The sequence below is a fragment of the Mastacembelus armatus genome, chromosome 4 (assembly GCF_900324485.2).
Source record: "Mastacembelus armatus chromosome 4, fMasArm1.2, whole genome shotgun sequence".
Taxonomy (NCBI): Eukaryota; Metazoa; Chordata; class Actinopteri; order Synbranchiformes; family Mastacembelidae; genus Mastacembelus; species Mastacembelus armatus.
Genome location: NC_046636.1, coordinates 23858679 through 23882492, shown reverse-complemented (window position 1 = coordinate 23882492; position 23814 = coordinate 23858679). Strand labels below are relative to the sequence as shown.

Genomic DNA, 23814 nt, shown 5'->3' with positions numbered 1-23814 from the left:
GGACTCGTGTTCGGCCACAGGCCATAAATTACCCGTCATGCTGTGATATCTAACAGGCACACTGCCGTCCTGATGCAATCTGCATTCATTTCTCTTCTCCTTATGCTTTTTTACCCCCTCAGGGCCCTCCAGGGGGTGGTGGCCCACCAGGAACTCCCATCATGCCTAGCCCTGGAGGTGAGTTATTCACTTTAGTGTCCTTTCTGATTTCTGCTTTTATCTAGGAGGGCTCTGTGTGAGGAACATGAAACCTGTTCTTTTTCGGAGATTGTCAGAGACAACAGTGAGACCAGGAATTGAGTTTTTAGGAATAGTAATAAGTGTTAAACATTGAAACTTCAGGCAGACTGAGAAAAACATTCTGGTGTTTCTGGTGTTGTTAGCTCTATTTTCTCAGAGCCATGACAGCTGTATAAAAGTGAAGCAGAGGCATGTAAGTCTGCAGTCAAATGAATGATCTATCTCAGCTTTGACCCATCAATCTAATCTCTGTGGCCCACTATCTGAGAGCAGAACACAGTGGGTCAATGTCCTGTAGAGGTTCTGTTTCTACTGGCCACTTTTGTGTCCACCATTTATTATTTATATATGCACCTCTATTGTGCTACATTGCCGGGGCAACCTTTTGCACAAAACACTCCGGTTCACACGTACACCGGGAGAGAAGCATATTTCCATTGCACTCGCCAAGACTGTGCACACACATTCACATACACACAAGCCTCCCACAAAAATGCACACCTCCACTCAGCATTGCCCCCCCCCCCCCCCCCCCACCACCTCCTCCTCCAGTCACGACGACACATGCTAGAGTCAGGGACACTAAAAGGCAAGACCTCCACTACTTTGCAAATGGAAAATGGATACAGTATTCACATCCTTCCCTGTCTTTCAGTCTTTTGTTCTTATTTTTCCCTTCTTTTCTCAGTCTTTTTCTCCAAATATTCTCCCTGCAATGTCAGATCAAGGTCACCTCATCCTTCTGAAGGTTTTCAGGACAGACAGACACACAAGGAGCGAGACAGCATGTACTTGTTGTTGCTAAGTTGCCAGAGTGTTCATATAATAACTTGGTGTAATCCACTGATTGTAGGAATAAGCGATAATGGGTTTCTGGTATTGTACATTGCAGAGACCAGTGTGGAGATTGATTGGCAGACAGATTCTCTGACATTATGTACTAACACTTAAAGTGACATACAATTTGTCTTTGTCCTGTACAGAAATTAAAAAAACATGCCTGGGCTGTAGCTAAATGTTCCGAACTGAAAACAATGTCAAATAAAGTGAAAGACAGTGTCACTCCAGTTGCTTCTGAGTAGCTCAGCTTGTTATTTCCCTTTCATTACCTCATTTTATAGCCCAAATCCATCTTATTTTTTGACATTTTTAGTACAATTGGATACAGATGTGTAACAGTGAGAGATCTACACATATTGAACCAGCTGCATTTTTTTTTCTTCATAGATTCAACAAACTCAAGTGAAAACATCTACACTATGATGAACCCCATCGGCCCTGGTGGAAATAGACCGAATGTGAGTTATTTTGTTCATTTTTAAATTATAATAAAATGTTTTTTTTCCCTTACATTTCATCCAAGATTTATTTTAGATTTTATACCTAATCCATACCCTGCCATGCTACTGGCCCTGAAAGGAGCAACATACAAATTACTTTTATAAACCTCCTCTTTTTTGTTTTAGTTCCCAATGGGCCCAGGTCCTGATGGGCCAATGGGTGGAATGGGTGCTATGGAGCAGCATCATATGAACGGTTCACTAGGTGAGTAGCAAATGATAGTGTGCAATGTATGAAGCAGGTACCTGGTATAACCTCCTGAGTTTATCCAGCAAAACCTGATACTTTCCGTGAACAAAGGCTTTTAGAAGTAAGACTCTGCCCCCTTATGGCTGATAGAGGATGTTTTCTCCCTCATCTTTGTATTGATCAAGGCCAAAACAGATTAGTGGGGCAGTAAGCAGGTCAATTGATCCTGTAGATGGGTGAGACGTGATCAGTGAAGCTAGTGAAGTTGGTGCTCATCTGTACCTGAAACAAATAGCTTAATTAAAAACCATTACGTGTGAGAGGGCAGGCTGTTTCTACTTGCACTAAATATCCTGAACTGATGTTACATTAATAGCAGGATGCTGAGCATCTGTTAACTGTTTCCTTGTAATGATTCAGGCTTCTCTTTTTTCAATTTCTGATCAAAGGCTCTGGTGACATGGATGGGTTGCCAAAGGTAAGACTGGCTGTTCGCGTTTTGATCTATCAGTGTATTTGTTAACCTGTAAGTGTTCTATATGTTTATTGGTTTGTTTGCTCTGTGCTGTAGAATTCCCCCAACAACATGGCAGGCATGAACAATCCCCCTGGCACTCCGCGAGATGACGGCGAGATGGCGGGCAACTTTTTAAACCCATTCCAAAGTGAAAGTGTGAGTACCAAAAGACACCTCTTGAGCTGGAAACAAACTGTATAAACTGTGTAAACTTCTACCCAAATGTGGCATGGGGTTGCATACAGTTTTTAAACACTTACTTCTGCACATTACAGTCATATTGACACAAATCTCCACTGGTAATCCAGTCAGTAGGATCCCAATAAGAGATTCCCGTCACAAAAAATAAATACATTTAGGACCATTATGCTTGCTTCGCCTTGTGATGGACCGGTGACCTGTCCAGGGTGTACCCCTGCCTTTCACCCAACAAGAGCTGGGATAGGCTCAAGCAGATCCCTGTGACCCTAAATAGGAATATAGATAATGGATGGATGGATGCTTGCTTTGTTTGTTTTCAGACTTATAGGACAAAACAATTAAAACTAAACCCCTGCACACTAGAGAACTACAGTATGTGTGTCACTTGTCCCTGGCTCCAAAAAAGTCAAGCTAATAGTCACACTTAGACTTTGAAATTAACTATTCAACTTCAAAAAACTATTGCAGTCCAGTCCTTGCTATCCCAAGGAAGACCAATTCAATATCAAAAAGAAAAAACATCAGTGACGCAGCAACTGCCTTAAACTGTTTAGATCAGTTTGCTCTAGCAGAAAATATGTGTCTTCTGGAAGACTGACAGTTACAAGCACATTTTACAGAGGAAATTTAGACTGTAACAATTTATATTCTTTTGGTAGCACAGAATCTCAGTACAGACCTGTAGCAGTGCTGAGTTGTGACATGGTTGAGTATTTCTACTGTAACTTGTTAGTGAACTTCAGCATATTTTCCTTGGCTGATTGTAAAGAACTGACGATGTCCTCTCAGGTGTATATTTTCAACAGGTTACTGGACTCTCTAAAAACTCTTATCTCTACAACCTTCTTAGAAAACCACAAATTATGAGCCATGTTTTATTACTTAAATTGGTCACTGCTCTATTGTGCACTCACAACCACAGAACTGTCTAAAACAGTTCCCATGGTTGTCCCCAGCCTTACCTACTGTAAATCAAACACAAGAACACAGCATGCACAAGCATGGAAGAAAACCACATAATATTCTTTCTCTGATGCATGGAGAGAATGTCATATAGTGATTAATATGATACTGACTATAATGCAATACATATTGCTACGATATCTTCACTTTAATCTGAAATCCCCTAACATTTTCTTCTTGGGCTGGACTCTGCTCTGCTTGCTGCGGGTTTACTGACATAGAAAATAAATTAGAAAGGGTTTTTTGTAATGTAATGTCAACTGCAAAAGTCTGGTGTACTGAACATACCATTTAGTTGAATTAGTTGAAATGCTCTCATCTTGAACTTAGTAGTAGAAGAATTTTAATATAGTATTGGCTTATCTTTTCTCCCTTCCCTCTCTTTTTTCTCTTTACAGTATTCACCCAACATGACGATGAGTGTGTGATTTTCTTTTTTTATTTTATCTTTTGTTTTGTTTCTTTTTCATTTCCCTTTATCCTGATCTCCCTCTCCCACTGACCCCGATGCGTCTTGCATTACCCACCTTCCCCCCTCCCTACCTCCTCTTCCTCATGGATGGTGTGCTGTGCCACACAGCCTCTGGGGATGCCCCTGGAAAGCAGGACTCCCCTGAAGGCCTCCCATCCCAATGCCTGTAAAATGGGTATAAGAGCATGAAACGGTCTCCAAGCAACAGGAAGGGTCTTCTCTCCGCTTCCTTCACCTGCCATGTCCCGTCAAGGGCCATAGGACAGTGAGAGCCCAAACCTGCTCTGAGCTCGTCTCTCCCAAACCCAAAACCTGCCCTCATGCAGGCATTCGAGCCCAAACAAGATGCCCCTCTGCATCAAACACACCAACATTACATCATGCTGATCATAACTGATGAGGGCACAAGTAGCTGACTGACAGGGGGCTGAAAACCCTCATTCAAAAACTCTGCTCCTGTGGCAGGAATAATGTAAAAGATGAACTAATAATGTTATTTTAGGGCAAGAATGGTTTCCATTGTATGTTTGTATTTTTTGTTGTTGATGATAATTTTATTGTTATAATTTTCATAATTGATATCATTCTACTAATGTAGTTATGATTTCCTGTAAAGGGCACATTTTATCTCAGCAGCAGCATCAACAATGACAGAATAAGCACACGCTCAAGACATGCACAATGATTTTCTGTTTACATGATTTTAGGTTGTTTGTTTTGTTTTTGTCACGCTTGGTCTCAGCTCTGCCTACAGTGTCTCTGGATCATGGTGTTTTTGCCTCCTAAATGTTTGTAGCAACATTTTCATAAACTGCAAAAGTAAGAGAGATTTGGAAAATTGATCATTCTCGTTTAATGAAGCAGTTTGTGCTGAGGTGTTGCTGTTAAAATAATCCAAACAGTTAGAGCAGAGGCTCTGAGCATTGCTGTATTCTGGTACAACGTGTCTGCACCTGAATGGTGGGATGTCTAGCTATCTTGTTGTAATAAGCACCCATCCACACAATGCTTTTACTGCTAGAAATGGCTCTGTTGAAACCCTGTGATGCTTATCAGTACAAGAGCCAGATCGCATTCAGTACTAGGCACAGCGAGAGAACATTTTGTGGATCTCTTCTATAGATTTGGTCTTGTCTGTAAATACAACATATTTACCTTGTATTGTAGTTGTTTTATTATTTGTTGTTTACAAGTTGTCTGTGAATCCTAAAAATTGGTCCCTTCCCCTTCATGTTTCATTTCAATGTCACTGTGGACTTCAAGTGGCACAGTGTTCCTCCCAGCACTCATTCTCATCCCTCACCAGTGTATCATTTTTGGCCCAGGCGAGATCATGGGACCTCAGATACATACATGAAGCCTACTTTGAGTTTGGTTCAGCTCATATATCCTGTATGATCCACTTTCTTGACCCAGACAGGCTAAAGAACTCTCTCTGGAACTCTCATCGACCAGTTTGTTCAGCAAGTCCCTAATGTATGGGATATTGGATCCAGAGTAATGCAGAGCTGCAGCAGCTCTGGTGACTGGGGCACCTTGGAGTTAAAAGACCATGTAGGCGCATCTTTTGAAAGAAGAGGAACAATGCTAGTTGCAAATTCTTTTCAATAGTAAATTTTTTATTTTAAATGGATTCAGCTGAGAAAAATGAAAGCCCACAGAATCTACACACAAAGAAAAGCAAACATACACATTATGCTATTTAATTTGTTTCTGTATGTCATGTATTTTTGAATTAACCCAAGTTTCAAAGGGATAAATTATCTTTCATGGCATCACTGCAGCACTTACATCCTGGCTGTGTTCAGACCACCAATAACTAAACAACCATTTTAGTCTTGGTGGGTGATGGTGATGTACTTATCAATTTTGTGATATTAATGTGAGCAGATTTTACCCAGAGTTCAGCAAGGACATCTCCAGGATTTGGCTGTCAGTGACCTGGGAAACTCAGTTTCCCATGTTCCTTCAGTGTGGTAACACAAACCTCCCTTCTTTCCTCCAGCACCATCCCTCATCCCCAAAAACCTCTCCCCCTTTCATTTTAATTTCCTTTTCTGTAAATACTGTATAATGCATTTTGATATCATTGACATGTTTTGATATGTCAGTCACTACCAATGAATACAGCTGAAAGTAAATTATAAATAAAACTGTCCATGTTTTTCACAGAGAAAGGATGCACTGGCTATTTGGCTTATGTGGCAAAATTTCCATGAAAATGAAAAGAATACAGTAACACAATAAATGCAGACTGTATGCTAAGACGTGTGTTGGGGAATATAAGACAGAGAGAGGACAGGACAGAGAGCAGCAAATGAGCTGTGGTGTCCTCACTCTGTCCTTGTCTCCTTATGTTTCAGTTCAATGTTACTATTGGCTGGAAATAATCAGCATTTGAATAATATTTCCAAAGGGCATCTTTTCACAGAAAACATGTGACCTCATATTGCAGTTTTTAATATGAAGGATTTTTATCGATTTAAGAAAACTTTTAAAAAGGAAAAATACTTAAGAGAACCTCATTTTAAATTAAGAAGAGATCAAAAATAATACTTATGGTTTAAAACTGTGTCCTTTGCTATTCACTCCTGTAATAGCGTTGTATAGATTGAAGCTCTCTCACTGATCCTCTCTCAGTCCTCTGTGTATATCAATTGTTGGCCATCTCTGTACTTCTATTGTGATGTATAATACTGTACCATTAGGATGATTTGCTGGTTGGGTGGGGTGGTTATGTTGAGTTGGGGCGGGGGATTCAAGGGAGGGGGATATAAATGAATCTCCTGTACTGTTCATGGTCCTTTCTGATGACACGGCAGTATTCAATATGAAGCAGTCTGTCTCTTGGGTTTGCTTTGTATTTCATGGTAGGATAGTTCAGAATCTTGTCTTAGGGACTTAGGTGTCTTGTGTAGCTAATAAAGATGTTCTTTGTATGTTTCTTTATATTGTAAAGTTTCTTTAGACTGAAAGAAAAACAGATAATTTGCTTATCAAAAAAGAAACAACGCATCAATAATAAATGTCATTTGATTTTTCTTTGTTGCTTGACACTTTTCCTCCTTTTAACTTCCAAACCAAATTTTATGCACAGAAGGCAGTTACACTGTAGGACAGCATTAATAACAGTTTTTATAAATCATGTTATTCTTTAAAAGAAACACTTTTCCAATGAACACATAGTTTTCAAAATTTGGAGGGTTAAATTTGAATCATAACCATCAGCTATACAGACTATTCTTCAAAAAAAGTAGGTGTTAATTATTAATGTTTCATTCCTGTTAACTAAAACCGGTTTTTCTTCTTGGGTTAAACCCTCACCCCACATTTGGCAGATGGCATTTTGAAAGTTCAGATAAGCCATAGTATACCATACCAATATAAATTATATATATGTATATATATATATATATATATATATATATATATATATATATATATATATATATATATATATATATATATATATATATATATATTCTATATTTATAGTATATTTTTGAATGCTTTTTTATTTGTCTACGGTTATACTTATAGGTATATAAGTATATATATTTCTTTCAGTTACGTTAGAAAAATATATAATAATTAATTTTTATTAATTTGATTCGTAGTGTTATCATATATGTTCATTCATAATATATCCACAGTCATGCAAATACTTTTTTATATTATTGAAGTTACTTTGGTAAAGGGTAAAAGGCAGACTTATTTGACGTTATAAAACTAATTCTAAACCTAAACTAATCAATATGCATAATGATGTCCTCTGGACGTGCAGGAGCTCAAGGTTAACAGGAGGTAGAGAGCACAACGAAGTTGGCTTCATGTTGTGCTATAGGCAACCGCGACAGGTCCCAGCTGCGCGCTTGTGCTCCAACGACAAAGTGACTTCTCCACTGTAAACTGAGGGAGAGCTTTCCAAGGACCAAAACAAGCGCCTGTGTTTCAAGGTAAACACATTATTTGTTTGGATAAATGGCTTTATCAGTTATGACAGTGTAACTAGTTCATTCGCTCTGGAGTCAATATAAGGATTGACTCATTCTAAGACAACGTAAAACATTCAACTGGTCGCGAACATTAGCTAGCTGGATACTAGCTAACGGGATAGCAGCTAACTGATGCTAGTTTGCTAATGACAAGCTAAAGGCTGTTAGCAGCAGCTTGCTAGCCGCTAAACAGTTAGCAATAGGATAACATAGCAGAAACTTCTGGAAACGAGCGGCCAGCTTGGCAAATGTTAATTAAATATATATATATATATATGTATATATAAATATATATATATATATACTGTTACAGCAAATCAATTAACAGTTAGTTGTAGTTGACTTATAACAATAATCGATTCAGTCGTGAATGACAGGCGCTTTTAGTGGAATATGCTGACACGCTAATCTAAGTGATACAAGGTTAATATTATAGCAGCGGAGCTTTAACTAATCGGTGACTGGGATTGCAATTAGGACTCCGCTTTTGGGACATACAATTAAGATTTTATGATGTATGTATGATTGTTGTTCGTAATAAACTTTGTTGTCGACTCAGACTATGGACGCCTCTGACAGCCACGACAGTACACCATCAGCCAAGAATAATGGGCGAACCTCACTGCTGGACAGCGGAGAGGACTTTGAGGTTTTAGATGAAGACAATATTGACGACGATCTTCCTCCTTTGGAAGATGCAGGTGGTGGGAAGGAGAAAAACACTCTTGAGTCTAAAAAAACAAGTTCAGACACAGATTCAGATCCTCCAGGTCAGATCGATGAATGGCTGGATGTTTTAGGTATGTATCAAAGGTGTAATGTCATATAGTGGAAGAGTACATTCCTGTAGAGGCTGTTGCAGTTTATTTAGTCTTATCAAATCCCACTTCTGCAACACAGAGGTGCTGGGGTTTCTTTGAGGATGTTCTGGTCTGTTCCTCCAAAATTGGTGGACAGTGGATTAATATGATTTTGCCATGTTTTTTTGTTCTCAGGTAATGATCAGCTTAAGAAAAAAATCATACAGGCAGGGAAAGGGCGAGATGGTCGCCCACAAAAAGGACAGAATGTCAGGATTCAGCTGAAAACATTCCTGATGGATGGGACACTTGTAGAGGAGCAGTCTGATCTCTCTTTCACCCTGGGAGATGGTGATGTTATCCAGGTAAAACCTCTTTCACTCTCTCTTGTAGGTTATTAATAATTAGATTTATGCTGACAGAAGATAGTGTTGTGTTGTAAGGATCTTGCTGTGTTTTTATCTACTTTCAGGCACTGGATCTCACAGTGCAGCTCATGGAAATGGAAGAAAAGGCTCTCATTCAGACAGATGCAAAATATGCATATGGAGCTCGGGGGAGGTAGGTAGTGTGTTTTTAATGTAACTGTGAAAGGCTTTCAAAGGTGCAGTGGGTAAAATGTGAAAGGTTGAGTGGCATTTAGTGGTGAGATTTTAGAATGCAACTTTCTGACCCCCCCTAAAGCTTATCTAGGGCCAGTGTTTGATTTGTCCAATCTGGGAGCAATAGATTGCAACATGGCAGCACAACATGGCTGCTTCTGTGACAAAAAGAATTATGTTTTTGTGAATTTATACAGTGCTGTAAATTGTCTTTCTTTGATTTGGATAAAACAGCTTACCTTACTGGCTTTTCAAGCTCTGTTTTTGGCTTCCTTTATGCTCTGAACCTTATTCTGATGACACTAGGACATGTGAATTTGTTGTATGTGAGCCAATGTTTTTTGCCTTGTCATGTGGAACTGACTGTATTTCTCTTCCTCTTGCAAGTCTTGAACCTGAGGTTCCCCCCAATGCCAAGTTGTCCCTAGAAGTGGAACTACTGGAAGCTACTGATGCTCCAGACCTTGAGCTGCTGCCCCCCGCAGAAAAGATTGTTCTGGCCAGTCATAAGAGGGAGAGGGGAAATGCCCATTATCAGCGTGGGGACTATGCTTTTGCAGTCAACTCATATAGCATTGCCCTGCAGATAACAGAGTCAAGTTCTAAAGGTGAGATGCAGGTCAGGGTGTCAGGACTCAGTGAAATCTATGTTACGGTAGAGTTTATCATACAGTATTGGCTAGGAGGTCGAGCATAATGACCCAAAACATTGATTCAAACTCCTGTATTTCCAGACTATAAGTCGCACCGGAGCACTAGTCGCTTTTGGCAAAAACAGTCTTCTTGAACAGAAGAAAACATATATAAGTTGCTTCATTGTACAAGTTGAATTCCTAATGATACCAATTATAGTGTAAATTAGCCTATAAAGAACATAGACTGGGCATAGCAACAAGCAGAAGTGCATTACCAAATTGATTCATCCATGTCAAGTAGTGTTAAACAATTGCAACACCGTCAGGAAGAAGATGTAGCAGGTTGTCTGAATGCGGACACTCACTCCAAAATATGTTTCACCTGCAGACATTATTACCTACACTTTGAAGTCTGCAGCATAGCTCTTTCTTTTGGGTTGCACTAGGTGTTGCGTTTTAGCATGAACATAAACGTTACAGTATTATCTTCAGTTGAGCCAAGAGTGCCATCTAACAGTAGTGACTACTCGACAAAATGACTGTAAATATACACATATAAGTCACTTTGCTATATAAATCGCAGGACTATCCAGAGGAGTAAAAAAGTGTGACTTATAGTCTGGAAAATACAGTAATCTGTTAAACGTTTTGGAAAGTTTTAGATTCACTGCAAAATCAATAGGGGCTTTTTCTTCAACATGGCTTACATGGTTTGAAAAATAGCACAAGACCAGCCTAAATTGTGATAAGCATAGAAAAGCCAAAAGATTTAAGTAATGTTCAGTCATTTTAGTAATGCACTGAAGGATAATGTAATTATTTCATTTTTAAAGTTGTTTTCATCTGACTTTTTAAAATCTTTTTATTTATGTGATGTCTTCTGCTGCAGTTGACATTAGTGCGGAGGAGGAGAATGAGCTGATGGATGTGAAAGTAAAGTGTTTAAACAACATGGCTGCTTCTCAGCTGAAACTGGACCACTATGATGCAGCTCTTAAATCCTGTGTCTCAGCACTGGCACACCAGCCAGACAACATTAAAGCACTTTTCCGCATGGGCAAAGTACACATTGCTCTTGTTTTTCACTTTCTCTGTTAGTTTGTCTCTTGTGTGTTCTTTTATTAACAGTTATGTTTTCCTGTTTAAGGTATTGGCCTTGCAAGGAGAATACACAGAAGCCATTCAAACTTTGAGGAAGGCATTGAAGTTGGAGCCAAGCAATAAGGTAAATTTGGTCACTTTTTTAGTGTGGAAAAATTGCAGTTCTTCCTTATGGCCAGAAGATGGTGGTGTTGTGTAAAATATGACATCACTTGTAGTGCAAGCTCAGATAAACTGCTGATTCATCAATTCAGAGTATCTGTTTTCATGTTGTTCCTGTAAATAGGTTTGCCCTGAAACCCTGTCATATCTAATGCCTAGCACTGTTCCTGTTCTCCTGCCTATACAGTCACATATATGTGGTTCTTTGGCTACATAAGGGCATTTTGCAGAACTTAGCTCAGTGCGTGGGCTTCTTAGATCAGCTGTTAGATTCAGCAGCATGGTACTCATGCCCAGAATCCCCCACTTGAGTCCTACACCAATCTGTCAAACAGCACATGGCCTGGCCACCACTTTTCATCCAACACATGCAGTGTAAATATAATGTACTATTACATTTTGTGACAGCACATCTTAGGTAGATTTCTGAATTAATAACCCCTTGTACATTTGGGAATATTTATATCTGACATAAAAAACCCATGTTGTACATGGTACACACTTCACTTGCATGTTCTTTTGCTTTCCGTTTCATAACTGCCATCATTGTGTATGTTTGCAATGATGTGTGTGTGTGTCAAAATGATTTTGGTTTTGTCCTATATTGTTTAAAAATTGAAAACAAACTTGCCTCTTAGTACTATAATAATGAAAAGACTGCTTAAATATCCCCATCTTCTAAAAGCAAGTACAGTGGGTGTGCTTCAGTGACAGTACAGGAACACCTCCATTATAATCAATGAGGCGGTCTCAAAGCGGCACAGGCATCATGAAGTGACAAGATGACGCTCTGTATCTCTTTTCTCTAGGCACTGACAGACATGTCAGCATTTTTTTACAGCTATTTATACACTCTTATCCTCAACTCAAATAGATAAGAAGAAACTTTCTTGTCTGTGGTTTGTTTATTGTTTGACATGGCATGCAAGCTTGACAGTTCCAGTATGGACAACCTCAAAACCCTTTAGCACAGTATTTGGGCACAGATAATCAAACAAGATGTTCAGTGTTTGTTTAACTGGCTGTGTCCTTGCTCCGGGGTCACGTCAGTGTTGTGTCGTTTTTGTCATTTTGATTTTAAATATGCACTCAAATTTAAAATGACTTTTGCTGTAAACTTTATGTAATAGCATGGACATTTTTGCTGTCTCTGAAAGCAGTGGTTTGCTTAGTCACTCACCATGTTTAAGAGCAGTGAAGTGAGTCAGATCTGAGAAAATCTTGGAACAATAACTGAACCCATATCCTGGAATAATTGTGTGGACATGTGGGCTAAACGGCAAGCTAATTTTGTGAAGCAAGCCTGTGATTTCTCGTAAGACGACAAAGCACAGTACAAACTTTTTTTTTCATTTTTGCACATCAAACCTTCATCGATTCATCATGATCACTGAGGAATTATATTCCATTTAAATCCTTGTGATTTTTTTTTTTTTTTTTTTTGTGTGTACTGTTTTCAAGACCACTTGGTGACCACTGCTGATGTAAGAGTGTTATCACACATTACCATAAACAAGGAAAACAGTCTTGAGGGTGTCATATGGGACTTTATTTCCTACATATTGGAATAGCTCTCTTGGTAGAATTGAGCTGGGTTCAAATGCTGCACTGGAACTTGCAACATCTGTTTGTCTCCTGTCTAGACTATTCATGCAGAGCTCTCCAAGCTGGTGAAGAAGCACTCAGAGCAGAGAGGAGCAGAGCAAGCCATGTATAAGAAGATGCTGGGTAACCCCACTAGCACTAGCAGCAGCAGCACACAGAAGCACCAGACCAAGTCTTCTTGGGTAAGACAGTCATTCCCTGACAAAATGAATGTGATACACAAATATGGGATTATACTACATTTTTAATCTCTGGTCATCAACACATGATATTCATACTCTGTCATTAGTTCTTTTGGAGTGATATGTATGTAGTCCTAAGGTGAACCCTTGTGTGGAAATAAACAGGGAGTCATGAATATTTAAAGTCAAACATCTTATTTTGAGCTTTCCACTGTGTCATGGTGCAGTGTACCTAATACTCACCATGCTCTCTCTTCTTTTCTTTCTTTTATTTCCCCAGGGTCTCAGCTGGAAGTGGCTGTTTGGTGCCACTGCAGTAGCCATTGGCGGTGTAGCTTTATCTGTTGTTATAGCTGCTAGAAATTGAGCCAGGCCTGTAGTGATGGCTTGATCAAGCCCAACAATGTGAGTGATTAACGCAGAAGCACATCTGGCAGTGCCTTCTGACCTGGGCATGGAGATGTCAGTGGGTCAGGTGCCTCTCCTCTGCTGTGTTTCAGAAGGATATGTGACATATAATTAAATGTCAATATCTGCATATGGGAAATGTATTTCCAATCTTAAAATTGTGTAGATTTATGCATATCTTTCACATTGCCAGACACTGTTTTTTTTGCTGCCATTTCTTTTGGTAGTTGATGTTAGAAATAGATAATTTGAGTGAAAAATGTACCATAGAATCAGACAAGAGGTATTGAAAAATATTTTTCCCATTAAAAATTGCTATTGTGATCTAGTTCTGTGTTATACTACAATTTTATAGCATCAGATTGTGCAGTTAAATTAATATTCAAGTTTATTCATATGCAAAAGAGAATACATAATTTTTACATTGTTTTAGTTATGGTACAGTGTATCATGTCCACTGGTGTAATGCGAATGCTCAGTTATTTGAGGCTTACATGATGGCAAGATACTTTTGCATTTGCTAGCTCTCTGACCCTTTTCACCCATTCAGTTTTTGTTGACACAATTTCATATTTTCTCATCTTGTGTCCAAGTCTGTTATGTGTATTTTGGGATGAAGTTTGTTGTGGTGGAAGATGTTTCGAAGGTTGCATCCGTGTCATTTAACCACAGGAATGAAGAAAAATTTGAAATGCCTCACAGCGGCCTCGAAACGTACCATGGAATGAAATTAAAACCTATAGGACACAGTGTCAAATCAAAGGTGGTATATACATAACTGCTATATGGGACTGCAGTTCAGTGCTGAGCGATGTCTCTGTTCCTAATCATTCATTTACACATTAAAGCACCAAGTAGAGATGCTTGGTTTTCTGCTCGACATTCCTTAAATGACCTATTATGCCAAAAAGGGTGCAGTTATTACCTTTATAAGAATGGCAGAGACGGGTATATACAGTTTCTCGTTGATATGACAATGATAATGGAGAGTTTTTATTTTTTATTATCCTAGTTCAGTCAATTATACCTCAGTTTTTGATGATTTAGACCAAATGTTGAGTGAAGACCCTTTAGGTACATTTTCTCCCCAACATTTTTTGCTTGTGAAGTTTAAAATGTTTATTTATTACACAACTTTTGTTTCTTTCCTACGTTATGAACATGAATCTGGTTCTTTGGGGTAGAGGGTAAACAGGCAGAGCCAAAAAGTCAGTTTGTGATAAATAAAATGATCATAAAAGTTCATGGCATTCCCTGCATTGCTTGATTTTTCACAATAAAATGTCTAATGAAACCGCTGCTTCCTTTTTGTGTCATATGTCAGTTTCTGATGCAGATATTTTTTCCAGCTGTATAATCCACTTTAGGACTGATTGCAAGTGTTTCTAATCCACTAATAGCAATGTGTGTAAGAAAACTAGCCTTGGAGGATTGAGAAATATAATACCTGCACACGTTCATTAAATTTGTGCATATTAGTATATCGTCTGGATTAAAACAAGATTACTGGCAGTTCTGGATTTGCCTTGAGCATTTTTAGTTTGGTTTGTTTACAGCTGGTCGTTCCCAGGTTTTCTGGATATTCCCAAGATGTTTTTTTTTGAGACGTTGACGTCTTGCTGACGTAATCAGATGACCTATCGTTTCCCTGTTCCTACGCATTACTGATGTGCAATGCTCATTTCTAAATGCTGGGAGGAATGTATACTTTATCTGTCGTAAATGACTACAGAATATAGGTACAAATCAAGAGTAGCATAATATTTTTTATTCATGTGTCTGAGAATTAACTACATGTAGTAAAACCCGACGGTAAATGGAAGTAACTCCTCAGCAACGTTTTTAATGTGTAAAATATAATGCGTTAGAATTGGCTCTACAGAGTAAAAGTGTTGTGTTTGTATTGAACATGTGGCTATATAGGGCCATACTGCTGCTCGGTGACTTCATCACCGGTGACCGGTCACTGAATATTCATTGAAAAGCAACGGGAGCTCTCGGTTTACCACAGAGCGCGTCCGTGCGCGTGGTGGGAACGGTAGCAAGATGGCGGCGCTGAAGGAGGAGCAGTGCTACGGACTGTCCTGTGGACGAGTGAGCAACGGCAGCAACGTCTCCGTCTTTCATGTTAAACTCACTGACAGCGCACTGAGAGCGTTTGAAGGTTATCAGAGCAGCAAGGTAAATGGCCCTTTACGGTACTGTGACGTTTTGGTTTGGGTGTGAATTGTGTCCGGGCGGCTGTGACAGGTAGAGGGAGGTCAGTCCCCGCTGTCTGCCGCGGCTGCTCCCACGCTGCTACAGGCTGGGCGACGCTGCCTGGTTCGGCTCGGTGAAGTGTCTGGTTCTGGAGCCACCGGGGCTCGTCGGGCCAGGGTGACCGATGTTGGGTAGCTGCTGGGCGCTTTGTAGCTACACCCAGAGTCGCTCATTGAACACGCTCGATGCTGCTGAAGCTCAGTAGTTATTTAACTGTATTAGGGTGTTTGTTTCATGTAGCGTTTAAACTTGGCGTTGTCGAATACATGAGATTGTCTTTAATAAATACACAAAAACAGTTAAAAGACACAAAGCAGCTTGTGTTCTGTGCTCAGCCTTTTCCAGAAAGTTGAAGCTGTCAAAAAATCTGGCAAACCTCGGTGACTAAACTAACTAAACTAGCCACAAACTGTCCCTCAGCTAAACTTAGCCACCGTTGGTCATATAAGCCAGGTTTATTTATTTTTTTTATTTTTTCAAAGCGATGTTTTGTTTGAGGATCTAATGACAACATGGTGAATAATTTGGAAAAGTACCTAGTATTCACGTGAAAAATGGCCATCGAATTTCCCAACCTCCCCATTGCTCATGTTCAGTTTACATGTTGTCCTTCGACTTTATCAAACCTTAGTTTCTACACATTTTCTCGTCAGTAATGGGCTTTAAATAAGAGGTGGCAGTGAACGTCTCATCTGTGAAATGGCTCCGCTGCTGCTGCTTGTTTGGCTTCTTGTAGAGAGGGCTGCAAGTCTGATGATGGCCATCTAATGTTTCAGCTTCTATAAATATTTGACAGGGAAAACCTGCCAGGCTAGGAGAAAAGGGGCCATATCTTCAGATTGAGTGGCTTTGTACAGCAGGACAGCTGCTGATAAACCAGCACAGTAAAACTGTAACAGGTAATTGGGGGGCTATTAATTGTAGGATGTGTGTTGATCAAACCAGTGTTTGAATCATGGAAGAAACAGTTAATCTAGAGTAATTCCTGAGGTCTTTATAGAAAATGCAGCTACACTGCGAAATAATAAAATATCTGTATGCCTTTAAAAGGCCCTTGTTTATAGATGTAGACTGTTCTCACATTATTGTGATATTTTTGAAATGAAAGGCATCAATAGTGATTTTTTTTTTTTTTTTAAATGTTTATCAGTTGTTATGTTCTTTTGAATTATACCCATAAAGGGGCTGAAACATGCAGCAAGAGTTTTGTGCTGCTGCTACCAGCTTGCTTTGCTGAGGACAAGCTGAGGATAGCTTTTTAACTGTTGCCCCAAGCTCAGCCCTGATTTAGGAAAAAGTACCCGACCAATGCTACGATGCCTAACTGCATTTTTTTATGTAAAGTGGAAAAAATGGTGTGAAAGGTGCATGAGGTATCGATGTCCCTCATCCAGGGCTAAATGCTATCTTTCATAAGGAGGCCGGACGATGCATATGTGATTGTCTCAAGCATGTTTGGGTCTACAGAGTTATTACTGGCAGCTGGGTTTTTCTTTGAGCAGGAGAATGCTTCCCGTTGCAGTTATGCCACTCCCACTGAGTCCTGATAAATGTATATTGTCATGTAAGTTTAGATTCAGCATATGTTGTTTTTAAAACCAATTAGCACATCATAAACAGGAAGTCTCTGTTGGGTCTGCTATTGGTACAATTGGTTTCTTTATAAGTGGCCCAAGAGCCAAGTTGGGATCATGTTTTACAGTTAAGATGCACATTAACCTTTACAATCAGTATCCAGTCAAATTGTATTGCTGGATTTGTGCTTACTATGTCACCATTTTGCTCTTATTTAGAGTTACTCATAGTTTGATTCAAATGTAGGTTTTTGAGTATTCTATTGGGTGCAGGGTAGAGAAGCAGGTTTTTGGTTTGTCATAAGGATTTAGGGTAGTACAGTGATAACAGCATATGCTGCATCATTTTGGGGAAGTTTCTCCAGAGTTAGTGCAATTGTTCAAATCACGTTGTGGACTCTTTTTTTGGGTCTTGAGTGTCTGGCGGTCACAAGTTTGGGAGATAGGATTTAGATTTGGTACTATGAACTGGGTTTAATCTTGTCTGAAGCAGATATTAGCATGACGATACTTCGTCATTTCTCTTTGTCAGACTCATACGAGGGCTGCAGACAAGCATTATCTTCACTGTTTTCTTGACTTTTTTTTTTTTTTTTTTTTCTCGTCAATGTAACTTCACAGATGATAGATGATGAGCATACATCACCCCACCCATTTGACTCAGTAATTATGCACAGGTGTGCAGGTATGCCGCAAGTCTAAATTACATTACATGTGTGCATACATTATATTACGTTAGTATAGGCACACAAGTTCTTAGAAACGTGCTGATTTAGAAGCCTTTCACCTGATTTCAAAAAAGTGAAAGGTTAACAGTATTACCAGAGCGCACTGCAAATGGGTCAAACCACTGGACTACGATAGACCACTTCTACAATCACAGATTTGGAAAAGATACAATACCTTCTTAGGTTTATACCGTAATAAAAGTGGACAGTATTTGTAAGCTATGCAATAAAAAAAATCAGTTACCTGGGAGATTCAGTCTAAGGGCAGTATATTGTCACTTTTCAAGTTCAGACCAGCTTACGTCAACAAATCTGTGCTTTGGTGGACTTTGCTCAGTTAATTTCAGTCCAAGCCATTAATATATATTAACATATACTAATAAAATGAGATGCTAATTTTAGCATCGCTTGGGTGTCTTTTGGGGATCTGACCCACTCCAGCTTCCTCATAATTCATACACTGGCTTGCATCCAACAGCAGGGTTCAATTGGGAACTCTATAAAAGAAGAGGAATACCGCTCCGGAATGACACATGCCTTCCAGTGTAAAAGTTGTGTCCTGGCCAAGGATGTAATTAGACAGTGCTGGTAATGTTTAAGAGCCCATGTTTTGCTGTCTTTTTTTTGGACTAGCATGGCTACTCCGTCAGAAATTTACTTTCATTAAAATGCCAAGATCCAGGTTGTTTCCAACCCAGAATACTGTGCTGCACAATAGCCCTGATAAACTGTGTGCAGTAGGTCAAGAACACAGGCTTGTTGATCCCCTTCCAGTGTAAACTAACCAAATGCTAAATGTTAGCCCAGATGCAGAGCTGATTCATAGGCTGTTCAATTCCAGAATCTTTTGAAAACGTGTGTGTGCGTTTCTTATTGTGTTACTGTAAGTAAATTGTGCAACAGCAATCATTAGGTAGCAATGCTTGAGCGTACTGACTGCTTCCTGTGCAGGACGTGACTATCAGCTGGTTCCTCTGTTGGTAGTCTGTGGACAGATTGAACTGGAGTTCCTGCTTCAGGACTGGCAGCCCAGAGCCTCACTTTTTTTTTTTTTTTGACTCTGACGTAAGCACGGAAATGAGTGAGGCTACTTGAGTGTCATAAAGCTGATGGGTAGCAGAGGTAAAAGTTAATAATTAGGCCTCTGAATAACAGTTTTTATGGCACAATGTTTTAAAAAGTTTGATTCAGTACAACTCGGTTTTCATTTTCTTCTTTAAGATGAATCCACAACAACAACAAAAGCTTAAGCACTGAACTGAAATATTAAGCTGGTCTCAAACTAAAAAGTAAGTTGCTCTCAAATATAAAAAGAACATTCTTTGGCTGTCCAAGAAAGCTCGCATATGAACTAACGATAAATCTTGTGTGCTGGCACTGCAGTATTACGCTGGTGAGAGATGAGTAGCACCATCTGAATGCTAAAACCTTTGTTGGCCCAAGTTGCATTTTTGTATCTTGTGGTGAGGTGATGAGTTGGTGATTATAAGCAGGGAGTGTGAATCTTACATGTTTAAGGACACACATCACAGTTATGGCATCTGTGTTGTAGTTGGTGATTTAGTAATGCGTTTCATGATGTGCTCTTTAATTCAGTGTTTTTTTGTTTTTTTTAATAGAGCGAATTTAAAATAAAAGTTGAAGATACTTGCTCTCATATGTAATGCAGTACCATGACCAGCTAAACAAGGCAACAATAAACATGCCGTAGACAGAGAACTGAGACTGGTTGAGATATGTATGAAATACTAAAATTAGTTTGTTTGGTATTGAACTGAGTTTCTGGAGGATATCTTCAGTGTTGGCTAAGCTTTTCACCTTGTCAGCAGTGCATTAATGTTAAGCATGTTGCGTGAATCCACTCAGTTTCACTGGATGAACACCTTTTTTATTACTGGAATTTAACAGTTGTCGTGGATGAAACATTTTACACACTATACATGATCCATTATCTGAATGCCCTCCAGATTTCAAATTAGTTCATTACCAGAGAGTTAGATACCAAAGGTTTCTGTGCAGATGAAGATAAATTCTTATTTAATTACTTATAGTGACAGGCAATATGTTTTGCTAAGGAGGTCCCTTTTACATCAAGTCAGTTATGCTCCTGTGCTTAGCTACCATCTATCCCTGGTCTCGACCCCTATGCGAATGGTATGGGAAGTAATGGAGACTGGGTGGGGATTTTGTTTGCTTGACGCTGGCCAGCCTGTGCCAGTCCAGTGGTTATTTAAGGAATGCTGACTCCCCAGTTTTAGTAGATCACGGTACACTGCAAGAGGTGACCATAACCACTAAGGCCAAATATGACTCTAAATGTCATGGTGTACCTCTGTCCTCTGACCATGTCATTCTGATCAGTCAGTGGTCAGTGCACACAGACCAGACTCTTGTGACTGTGCACATGGGTTTTGACCAATATTGGAGCATTGTAATGCTTGAAAATAGGTACAAGTTTAGTTTTGACTGTAACTACAGGGGATGCATTTATGTAGATGCAAGTTTTTGTATGCATGTGGCCTTCATTACTTTAAGCATGTTATGTCACTCAGCGAGTTGTAATGAAAATGATTTAGTGCCTAGACTGAATGTCTGGATGACTGCTGCGTCAATTCAGGCAACCTGAATGCACCAAACCTTGAAGGAATCTCTGCTAAGTCAATAAAGCCTTTTCTGTATTTGAAAAGAGAGATATGAGAAGAGACTCCTTTTTATTTTGTAATAATGAATTGAAGTCTGTCCTTGTGTGCCTCTACCTCAAAGTCCAAATACTATTGTAATTACAGTAAGCAAACAAAATTTTCCATGTGCCGTGAGTATTTTTTATCTTTGGTCTTAACTAATTATGAGGCAAAATATCATGCATAATGAATGATAAATATATAAAACCACTTTAAGTTACATAATTGAAAAAGTCCTGCAGCAATTAAATATTTAGGTAGCTGTACTAAGATAGTGACCAAGAGATAGTGTTGCTGTAGGGCCTTCACATCAATCAGCAACAAAATGGTCTTCCATGCTTGGCTTGTAGGCTGCTATTTTGCCATGACAAGAGATGTGCTGGAGGAATCTTTAGTTCACACCTTCTTTTAAAATAGAATTGAACTCAAATCATGTTATTGGCTGCTTTAAAGTGTATCTTAGGCCCAGTTAGTCACAGATTTTGTTGCAGCTGTATTAAATATCGTAACATATGCTTAAATCCAGGTACCAAATGGTGGCAAGATTTTTCAATCAAAGTGACCAAAATCTCACTAAAAATCATTTTGAGTTCACGTTTTCAGGATATAAGCACTGTGCCATTGTTGAAAAGGGGTTTGAGACTGGAGATAAAGTCTGACATCACAATTAAAAAGTTGTAGTTTTTAACAATGAGGCATTAAATGTACTTATCTTTCCAATGCAACCATGGAAATGGTGCAAACAAAAGAAGCTTTTGCTGCCATTTCAAACATAAGATGAAAGGAAGCTCAGATGCAAAACACCAAAAGCTTCAAAGGGTTCATTTTAAGTGATATAAACCAGCAGGCAGGTCCAATTAAGTCTACATGCTAATGTGGTACTTCACACACTGACCTGTGAGTACAATATTACAACTATTTTAAACAAGTAGGCAATTACACTGCACTTCACACACAGGACTAACTTAGCAGTGATGCATGCACACCGAGTACGAGTAAGGACAACCAGTACCATTTCAGCCTTTGCTGTGTGGTACAAAGTGCTCTTTCCACCTCTGAGATTCTAGACAGGTGGATTATCTCCTCAGTGCAACAGTTATGCAACTTAGCACCTGACAGTTCGAGTGCCGTAGCCATACCAGTAGGGACTGAAACATGGCCATTCCTGTGTGCATTTGTTACAGAAGAAAGAAATCATCTGGCAGTACAACACTTCTGTTTGTAAGAATGAAGTTTAACCAGATCTGTTAAGTTTGTATTAAACAGTCTGTAATTATCTGCAAATTACACTCAGTTGCTTATATAAATAAATTCTTAGCTTATATATTTCACATTTAAAAAATAATTCTGCTGATGCATTTTCACAATATTATGCAAATATGCTGTAATGTATTTTAATGGGCCACTTGTGAGCTGTGGACCAACCAGTTTCCAGAGAGACTTCGGCCTAACTGGCAAATCATGTATATCCCTTTAGAAATTAATAAAGTTTCTTATTTTTATCTTAAGGCATATATCTAATAAACTGTTTGCATGCAATTTACAAGCTTGATTCAGACTTTACTCTAAGTTCTCTAAGACCTACCCACCAGTAGGTCTTGCTGGTCTCCACCAGCATAGTGTTTGTGTAATATTAGATATTTGTGATGGTTACTTGTCTGGATTACCAGATCGCCAATAATATGTAGATTGTGTTACAACCATTTGCAAAAAAAAAAAAAAAAAGATTTGGGGTCCTTGTTTGTCTAATTTGTGTTGGTGTTTTCTTTTTGTTAATACCACAGGTAAAAGTAAAGTAAGAGGACAAGCTGTTATGTAACAAAACAGACTTGATCAACATTGTCGTGAGTGCAGCTTTATCACAGGTTGCTTGGCTGCAAATGTGTGCTATGTCCAGCTGATCCTCATTCTGTTGCTTGCTGGCAGTGTGTGAGACCATCCACAGCCTTGCCATCGATTCACGGTCAGGACCCGTACTCTGCCCCTAAGGTTAGCTCTGTGGAACGTTCTGGGCTCAGGTCCCAGAGAATAGTGACATGTCAGCAGCCCATTCAAATGAACAGGCTGAGGGTAGCACTATGTTAGCAGTACTGGGATGGGGGAGGGCACAGGGTTAGGAGTGCTAAAACTGGAGCTGTGTTAAACATTGCAGGGGTAGACCATGGACAGAGGCTCCATGAAAGGTCTGGTGTTCTCGGATAGGCTCTGAGCTTTCCGAGCACAAGACAAAGTGAAACAATATTCTGTTTCTGTCAAGGGTGGAATAATTGACAGCTTTTAATTTCTTTGTCAGATTCACATTGTATTTTCTTTATTTAGGACAGAAAGGGTTAGGCAAGGTGGATTACTTTTTCAGAACATAACATGGTAGGCATCTGATGAAACATGTTTCAGTGCTCAGTGAATTTGGGCAGGATTTATACTACCTCTCCATCTGTCTGACATGAGCCAAATTCTTTTGCTCAAACACAGTGTTCACAGAACAGCAGGGCCTTATAAAGGCTTGGTGCATCCAGTGTAAATCCAGTGCACCCAATCACTTTACCTGGCATTCCTTGTATAATAACAGATGAATGCTATGTAAATATATTTGTTGCTCTAGCAGAGTGTGCACGTGACCTCTGTTGGCTGGGTGTAAAGCCACCAAACACTGATTGGGACATTAGGGAAATAAGGTGATAGCTATGCTCTAAGTGGAGCCATAAAAAACAGTTTTGCTCAAAATTTGGGTCTTTAATAGACGTGTCCTCTCTTGAACTTTTGATTCTCTGACTTGATCACATATGACCCACTAAAGCTACACCAAGAAGGAAAAGACAAAGACTTCCTCTTTTTAATGGTCACAAATTTTTAGTTCCTACAGTCGGTGAAATGCGACAGTCCTTATTCTGATTGTTCACTTGTCTGCTTGTTAATAGCATGTCTCAAATATTCAGTCCCTCTTGCTCATTGAAAACAGTTGTAAACTGCATTATGTTGACAGTTGTATCTAGTCAGTCACAGATGGACCACTATAAACCATCCATTTTATTCTGATTCCCTCAACTGGCAACAACTTTAACTTTTTTTTTTTTTTTAAAAAAACAAAAAAAAACGTGATGTTGACATTTTTAACTCCACTTGAATTGCATGAAGTACCCCTGAATAGTGTACTGATAC

The 23814-nt window shown here is 39.2% G+C and overlaps 3 protein-coding genes across 4 annotated transcripts in view; all 3 read left to right on the top strand.

Annotated features, from left to right (window-relative positions):
* The window catches only part of ssbp4 (single stranded DNA binding protein 4), a 79337-nt gene extending 72372 nt beyond the window's left edge, over nt 1-6965 (top strand). For both annotated transcript variants that reach the window (XM_026304980.2, XM_026304979.2), the window contains 6 exons: nt 123-177; nt 1468-1538; nt 1707-1785; nt 2220-2248; nt 2342-2443; nt 3850-6965. In XM_026304980.2, the coding sequence (XP_026160765.1) occupies nt 123-177; nt 1468-1538; nt 1707-1785; nt 2220-2248; nt 2342-2443; nt 3850-3879 (366 nt within the window). In that variant the 3' untranslated portion in view covers nt 3880-6965. The remainder of the gene's footprint in view (nt 1-122; nt 178-1467; nt 1539-1706; nt 1786-2219; nt 2249-2341; nt 2444-3849) is intronic.
* Nucleotides 6966-7739: 774 nt separating this feature from the next.
* fkbp8 (FKBP prolyl isomerase 8) lies at nt 7740-14707 on the top strand. The gene is made up of 9 exons (XM_026305432.1): nt 7740-7879; nt 8478-8718; nt 8914-9083; nt 9191-9279; nt 9708-9928; nt 10845-11017; nt 11103-11180; nt 12862-13005; nt 13286-14707. The coding sequence occupies exons 2-9, from the start codon at nt 8481-8483 to the stop codon at nt 13370-13372; spliced, it is 1200 nt and encodes a 399-aa protein (XP_026161217.1). The 5' UTR covers nt 7740-7879; nt 8478-8480; the 3' UTR covers nt 13373-14707.
* A 403-nt stretch (nt 14708-15110) lies between these two features.
* ell (elongation factor RNA polymerase II) overlaps nt 15111-23814 on the top strand; it is a 29895-nt gene continuing 21191 nt past the window's right edge. The window contains exon 1 of the mRNA XM_026304985.1: nt 15111-15594. Within this exon, the coding sequence (XP_026160770.1) occupies nt 15460-15594 (135 nt within the window). The 5' untranslated portion in view covers nt 15111-15459. The remainder of the gene's footprint in view (nt 15595-23814) is intronic.

Coding starts and splice junctions, on each gene's coding strand:
- fkbp8 (XM_026305432.1), top strand. CDS start 8,481: ATGGACGCCTCTGACAGCCACGACAGTACACCATCAGCCAAGAATAAT. Junction 9,084..9,190: donor GAGATGGTGATGTTATCCAG/GTAAAACCTCTT, acceptor ATCTACTTTCAG/GCACTGGATCTCACAGTGCA. Junction 9,280..9,707: donor GCATATGGAGCTCGGGGGAG/GTAGGTAGTGTG, acceptor TCCTCTTGCAAG/TCTTGAACCTGAGGTTCCCC.